We start from the raw sequence: 8,394 nt of genomic DNA, 5'->3' as shown, positions 1-8,394 counted from the left end.
GCTCACTTGATTAGTTCACCTTTTTTATTTCTCTGGCTATCTTATATTTTAAATGTACCTATATTTAGTAAATGTAAAGCTAAACAATTCAAAAAAGTAAATTTAATTTCAAACTTTATATATCAAAATATATTTAAAAGTGTAAATGTTAAAAGAATCAAGAGAATCCCTTTTGGCCTAACAATAAATTGTAAGTGTATAATATTAACAACAAAATACAAATGATTTAAAGCAATTGCATTCTAAAATAGTATATAGAAACAGAAATGCTCTGCACTTCTCCTGAAAGGCTTTCTTTTCTTTCAAAGTATTTTCTTTTACAATAGGAAATGTATTATTAAAGAAATGTTATAATATTACTTTTTTATGTAACGAGTAAAGAAACGCATTCCTTTAAAAATTTTGGTTGTAATATTGGAGTTACTTTAAAAAAAAATTGAATGCAAGTTACTTTTTAGTTAAATTAATTTGTTTAAAAAAACATTTACTGAATTTAAATTAACGTACTCAGGTTACATCCCACAAGCAATGAGAGAATGCAGGAACAGAAAAAAGGAAGATGGCAGAACCTTACATGTCTGCGATGGAAAATTTTTATTATTTTGAAATCATGGAAGAAAAGATTGTCTGAATGGACAGTGATTTTACTTTTTAGAAAGGCAAAAAGTACAAAAGCATCAAACACATTGCTTTAAACTGTCATTAATCTGTATGTATGGGATGTAGAGTTTTGGGGTCAGGAAGTTTCAGAAGATAACATTATCCTACATTAATTTTTCATTCGTGTGTTTTTTTAAGGCTAATAAAGGTTATACAGTGTTGATTGCAGAGAAGATAGAAAAAACCTTGCAAGTTCTGAAAGAGATCAAGCCTCAGCCAGGTCAGAAAAAGTAACTCAAACCATAAAAAATGTACCCAAGTAATGCAACTAGTTACTTTTTGGAAGAGCAACTCAATGTAGTAATGCATTACTTTCAAAAGTTACTTTACACAACACTGATATACATGAAAACATGTCATTTCTAACTACAGCTGATCAAATCATCATTAAACTGGTACTTGACTTTCTGAGTCGATCTCTCTCTTTAGTATGTTGCAGTGCTTTATTTATAACATACAATTGTAAGGTATTGAGTGTGAGATGGGACTCGCATATCAGGAATGTATGCATTTTGAGTTGGCCACTCTTTGTATAACCCAGAGTTACTTTTTGGTTGGCCATCTGGTTGTTTCTAACGAGTCTCCTGTTTTCCTTACTGGAGAATAGTTCAGTAAAAAGAAAGAGAGACAAAATGCCCGCATGCGTTGAGCATTTTTCCTTATGGCAAACACAACAGTTATCTGGTATTTTTACTTGTTTTTGCTAGTTGTGTGAACACAGAAGCTCAGGTTTACTATGTTTGGAGGAGATCCCTCACTTGAACATAAGAGTCATGTCAAACTTGTCTTATTGGTGTGTTTCACTCATACCTGTCATACACCAAGAAATCATCCTTGTCTCCCTCCAGGATCTCCCAGACGTCATTTTGCAGTGGGCTCTGCTGGTACACCGGGATGTCCTGAGCTGTCCTCCTCTTCAGCTCCCAGTACATGGCTCTGGACTGAGAGTCCTGCTCATTCACAACCATGAATGAAATGTTAGTCAGTCCTCCATTAGCCAGCTTGTCACGCAGGTCTCCCAGCCTTCACAACCAAAGAGGAAGAGAGGATAAAGAGACTTTATGGCTGAGAAGTTTAGCAGTTACCACATGAGAAATGATATATCTAATTCATTTGATTTTCTCAGTGATGGGTTGCAGCTGGAAGGGCATCCGCTGCCTAAAACATATGCTACATAAGTTGGCAGTTCATTCTGCTGTAGCGACCCCAGATTAATAATGGGACTAAGCCAAAAATAAAATGAATGAACAATTAATTTGAAAAGTTTTACGTGATTTTAAATTTGTTTTAAAAGGCCAAAGACTAAAATGGGTTTTAATCAACAAAACAATAAAAATGTAGTACAGCTTTACATTTTCTCCTACTTACATTGCAATGTGTCCTGTAAATGTTTGATTGATATACGTTATGTTTTATAAGTGTATTCTGCTTAAATTTTCTTATTGCTAATTTAAATTCTTATCAATATAGTGCAACTGATGTCATTAAGTGTAATAGTACACCATTTTTCATATATCAAAAACAAGCAAAAATCATGTGATATTAAAAGACTATTAAAAATAACTTTTATTTGACATTGTCTTTATAGATTTTTACCCACAAATTACCAGCAAGGTGTTTTTTTTACTTATTTAAAATAGTGTTCTAAAACATTAAAAAATTCTGCTGGTAGTGCAGATCACAATATGCAAGTATGTTGTTTTGTAAGTATTTTTAAATATACGTTACATCAGTCAATATATATTGAATAGCAATATAGCTTTGCAACATTATTTCATTTTCACACATACTTTTATATATGTATGTGCACTCAAAAATGAATCACAATAAAGTTGATTATTAATTGTTTGTAACCTTTTTATTTAATCAGTTTTTTAAAATGTATGTTGTCAGGTTCCTCAGCATCAATCTAAATATGTGACATCATTTACTATTAGATATGAATCTTTTAAGATATGAATATATATATTAGGGATGTGCGGAGCAGCCGGTATTTGTATTTGTATTTGTATTTGTTGAGGGGGGAAAAGTATTTGTATTTGTATTTGTATTCGAGTAAAATTCAAAATGGCGCAAAAATCTATAATTTTTCTATTACACTTCTAATTTACATTATAGTGAAAGTATTGTTCAATTATACCCATTATATAAATTATAGATATGCAATATTGGCTGTTGTTTTTGAACATGTGACAAGAAATGTCATTGAAAAGAAAATAACATAGAAGCCATTATCTCATCCATGGTTAAACCAACAACTAATAAAATACCATTGTGAATATTATGAACCCCACCACCACCGTTCTTGTTGAAGGACACTGAATAGACAGAATGAAAACAAATAATACTTCAAAAAACTGTTCTTCTTCTGAAAGAACTTCTTTCCAATGCACAGAATTCCAAAAACTATAATATTAACTAAATAAATCTAAATAAAACCCTGCCTGGGGGATCTGGCAGAACAAAAGTATTCTATAAAATACTAAAAGATACAGCCCTGCTATTGTCATCTGCCTGCCACAAAAAAGACACAAAGTTTTTTGTTTTTTTTTGTTTTTTATGTTTGAAACTGACTTGCTGGGGCAGAATGTGGCTGTGTTGATGGTTTGGTGCTTGTGGAGGATTTAGCAGAACATAGCTGTGCTGATTGAGGGGATTGATGCTTGTGGGGGGTTCACAGACAGTATCAGGAGAGGATGCTTTTAGTGCATGTGATAATACATTACATAGAAGGTTGCGCAGTGGCACAGTAAAGGTTGCTGGTTCGAGCCATGACTGGGCTCTCCCCATGTTGGCGTGGGTTTCCTCCGGGTGCTCCGGTTTCCCCCACAGTCCAAACACATGCAATACAGGTGAATTGGGTAAGCTAAATTGTCCCTATTGTGTGTGTGTGAAAGAGAGTGTATGGATGTTTCTCAGTGCTGGGTAGCAGCAGGAAGGGTAGCCACTGCGTAAATCATATGCTGGATAAATTGGTGGTTCATTCCACTGTGGCAACCCCAGATTGATAAAGGAACTTAGCCGAAAAGAAATGAATGATTATGCATAGGAGATGTTGACAGATGTTTAATATCTCTGCCGATTTCACTTTTGCACACATTATAACGTTACAGTATCAGTTTGTTTTATCTGCAGCTCCACTGACTGTACAATTCTTCCACAAAGAACATGTTTTTTTTTTTTTTTTTTTGACTGGTGGAGGACCAAGAAATGGCTCAGAAGCAGTCTCACTCTTTTTCTATTCGGGTGCCCAAATGTATTTGAGGAGTTTCAAGTTAATAAAAAGTGACGGGAAGCTATGCTAAGGTTAACTTAGCCTATAGCATATATCTTGCTGTCTGCAAAAGACAGTAATGTAGACGTACCATATAACTCCCATAAGTGCATACTATTCGACACAACAGCAAAAGCATCGTTTTAACCTTTATAAACGAACGTTAATGTTACTCTGTCAACAGTCTATTGTCTAAATTACCGCGCTAACAGAGCTAACGTTGCGTAAACAGAGAGCACCCGATTGCAAACTTCCCGATCCCGATCAAACTCCGCTACAAGTTTATAAACTGCATCTGGAACCCAATTAAGGTACAAAAATCTATTTAACAAAAATAGTGATGCAGATAAGAATTTTTTTCGCTCAGCCGAGCCTTCTGTCTGTATCTGTGGAGAAGATTGTGCCAGACACCTCCGCCCCGCCCTCCGACTGAGCGTCTCACTCGCGCGCTCTCTCTCTCTCTCTCTCTCTCTCTCTCTCACTCTCTCACTCACTCACGCGGGCATGCACTGTGGTCTCATGAGGAAACGCTGCTTTTTGATATAGTGTTTTTCTTGCTCCCGAATACAAATAACTTTTTCAAGTATTTGTTCGAAATAAGTATTCGTAAAAACACGCTATTCGTGCCTTTCCGAATACCGTATTCGGGTTCGGCTCCACCCTTAATATATATATATATATATATATATATATATATATATATATATATATATATATATATATATATATATATAAAGACAATGCGCAACGTTACCCACTGCTGTCAACCTTGGCTAAATCATGTCTCTCTGTCCCAGAAACTTCAGTCCCAAATGAGAGTTTTTTTTTTCTGTTGCAGGGGACATGCCCAGAGATCCCAGCTTTTACCAAATTATAGTTATATGATAATTTTCCTTAAAAAAAAACCCATCTCTATCTAAGTGAGTGTGTGATTAAATGTTGAATGTGATGAGTTTTCAACAATACTAAATTTAAACTTTATTTTTTTATATGGTTTAATAGTTTTTTGTTAATAAAATTGAAAAATTGAAGTTCCTGTTTCAAAACGTACAGATAGCTGGCTAATTTGCATGTCATTGATATGTTCAGTGCTAAGGTAAATAAACACTTTTGGCACTTTTTTCGAGTCTTTATTAGTTTTGTTTTCCTGTAAATTATTCAATAACTACTCTGCAAAAAATTATTTTCTTGCTTAGATTTTTTGTCTTTTTTCTAGTCTAAATATCTAAAATTTCTTATATCAAGAGGCAATATCTAGACAAGCAAAACATATTTTCTTGTTTTAAGAAATAATATGCCAATAATAAGTGAGTTTTTCCCTAAAACAAGCAAACTAATCTGCCAATGGGGTAAGCAAAATAATCTTTTTTCTTTTGACGTAAGATTATTTTGCTTACCCCAGTGGCAGATTAGTTTGCTTGTTTTAGGGAAAAACTCACTTATTATTGGCATATTAATTCTCAAAACAAGAAAATATGTTTTTCTTGTCTAAAAAATTCTTCTTGATTTAGGAATTTTCAGATATTTGGACTAGAAACAAGACAAAAAAATCTAAGTAAGAAAAACATTTTTTGCAGTGTACCGTACCGTGCCATTCATACCGTGAAATTCTGATACATCCCTAATATATATAATATATATATAATATATATATATATATATATATATATATATATATATATATATATATATATATATATATATATATATATATATATATATATACACACGACAGTTCTATCTGGTTCTTGATAGCCGTGCGATATTCTGCCAGTAACATCACTCTTCCATCCTTTTAACCCTTCACCCTTGTGTATTACTCTGCCCACATACAGCAACAAGCAGAGAGACACTCTACAGTTTGACAAATATTGCTGCTACCGGACACCATAATGTACTTTTGAGGCTTTTTAGTCAAGAACGTAGTTGTTTAGATTGCAATTACGCAGTTTATTTATAAGGATAATGCCTATTTTAAAATATTTATCATTTCTGAGACATCTCGTCAGTGGCCATTAGGCAATCTTAGAGCAAAGATGGTTGACAATGTTCATCTACAAGAAGACAAAGACTGCATAATAAGACCTAAAAGGGGAAAAACCTTGTAATATCTAACTACAGCTGATCAAATCACTATTAAACAGGTAAATGACTTTCTCAGTCGATCTCTCTCATTTGTATGTTGTAGTGTTGTATTTATACCATAGTAATATTGTGATCTCCCGATTGCAGGCCCGGCCCTAACCAATTTGGCGCCCTAGGCAAAATTTCAGGTGGCGCCCCGTCACATCGCAGTAAACTCCACTGCTAGTGTATAGTCATAAGAAACTAAATAGCTTATTGATTAACTACTACAAGCTGGGAAAACGTCAGATAAATATGCCAATGCAGTTAACGTTATTGCTGAATAGATCTAATATTTACACATTTTCTTAAGGAAGGAATGCTGGGGGTAGTTACATTATTATTACTATTTTCCATAACATCTATGCCCTTCCATAACATTAGCTGACATTAAAACTAACAGATACCACTAGATATTTATTGATTAGCAATGTTATGCCATATCTGTCACTGTTGGGATGTAAAAACAAATTGGGACAACAAATAGCTTCAAATGATAGAATACATAGCAAACATTAGAAAATATTGACAATAAAATAAAATTTTATTAAAATCAATGGCCTATACCAAGGGTGGGCAAACTCGGTCCTGGAGGGCTGGTGCCCTGCACAGTTTAGCTCCAACTCTAATCAAACACACCTGCTTATAGATTTCTAGTGATCTTGAAGAAATTGATTAGTTTGTTCAGGTGTGTTTGACTAGTGTTGGAACAAAACTCTGCAGGGACACCGGCCCTCGAAGATCAAGTTTGCCCATCCCTGGCCTATACAGAAATTAAATAAAGCTATAAAATCTATTTAACTTTTAATTGTATTTGCATATTGATTAAAGTTACTATAGTTATTTAGTGAAGAGCAGCAGATGAATCTCTCGTTGTGTTTTGTTTGATAACAGAGTTGTTCATGTAAGAATGCACAGATCTATGTGAATGAATGAATGATACATTCGACTACTTTAGTAACTGTTTGTGCACATTTAAGAGAAAATGTATTGTGTTTCAAATAAAACACGCAGGACAGAGCAAAAAAAAAAAAAAAAAGCAAAAAAAAAAAGCTTTTCCGACGGTCCCTTACTGAGCTCCACTCCGAAAAAAGAAAGCGAGCGAAAAAAAGAAAGACAGCTGTGAAACATAACCAGCTTTGTCTTTTTGTAGGAAACACACTTTAGATGTTTTTAGGGTAAGAGGTATTCAAGTTATTGCCGTCTAACACTGAATGTGTCTGGAATATCAAAAACAAAACCAACTTATCCGCGCTCATTTCTGGCGCCCCCTGGATGTACAGCGCCCTTAGCATTTGCCTATACTGCCTATGCCATGGGCCGGCCCTGCCCGATTGCAATAGAGAAATACTGGGAAATCTTTGTAGACTGATGGCATTTCATGCTGTTCAGCCTTATAATCTTAAACGTGAGCAAAATCACCTGTTTTGTCATCACTCTAGACATTACACTATGTATACGTGTTTAATTTAGTTTAAATGATAATATATATATATAGTTTTTTACAAACATTTACTTACATCACTTATTTAAAAAAGTCATCAGATCAACATCATTAAAATAATTGCCATTTAGTCTCTGTTATAGCATCATGTATTGACATTTTAAGATCACTGACCTGGCTGCCTGCGTCAGACAGAAATGTCAGCTGGCTTTAAGCAGAGCTACGACGACTACATTTCCCAGAAGTTCCTTCATGGGAGTCTTGCCATCGATCTCCCACTGCGGGGCAGGTTTACAGATCCTCGAACCATTGCTTTCCTTTTCAACGAACAGTGATGAAGCTCCCAGCAAAGCCGGAAGAGCAGACAGCAGCAAAGGCCACAGAGCCTGCATCACGTCTGCTGGACTTCAACCACTGCAAATACAACAAATATACTGCTATTCCTGAAACATTGATGCAAGTTTCATTAGTTAGCTCAGAATCTGAAGTTGAATCAAAATCTGAATCGCAAACCTGTAGATCTGTTCCTTTGTCTCCTCTGGTGGAAAACGCAGAAATGAGGAAAGTTGACTGGTCTACACTAATAAAGGTCTTGTTCTGGACAAACCCTCCCCCTCAACAAACACAACAAACCAGTAAAAAAAAGTGGAGCGGGGGTCTGGCGTACTACAGAGATTACTGGGTGATCCAAGATAAACAACTTAAATAAATACACACAGGCTGATAACAAACTAAACAAGATTTTAATGACATCTTCTGTTGTTAATATTTTTGCAGTTAATAATTTTAAAACGAATTTTGTGTGTCATGGGTGAAAAAAAAAATTACAATGAGTTAAAATAATTTAATAATAATGATTCAATAATAAACAATAAATAAAAATATAAATATA

General features: G+C 34.5%; 1 protein-coding gene across 1 annotated transcript in view; it reads right to left on the bottom strand.

Annotated features, from left to right (window-relative positions):
• selenop2 (selenoprotein P2) overlaps window positions 1–8,099 on the bottom strand; it is a 9,205-nt gene extending 1,106 nt beyond the window's left edge. The window contains 3 exon segments of the mRNA NM_001353911.1: window positions 1,471–1,683; window positions 7,677–7,916; window positions 8,016–8,099. Of these exon segments, the coding sequence (NP_001340840.1) occupies window positions 1,471–1,683; window positions 7,677–7,894 (431 nt within the window). The 5' untranslated portion in view covers window positions 7,895–7,916; window positions 8,016–8,099.
• Window positions 8,100–8,394: the final 295 nt, after the last annotated feature.

Source organism: Danio rerio, chromosome 2 (assembly GCF_052040795.2).
Source record: "Danio rerio strain M-AB ecotype USA chromosome 2, GRCz13ab, whole genome shotgun sequence".
In the NCBI taxonomy this organism is placed as follows: Eukaryota; Metazoa; Chordata; class Actinopteri; order Cypriniformes; family Danionidae; genus Danio; species Danio rerio.
This window is presented reverse-complemented; position numbering and strand designations above follow the sequence as displayed.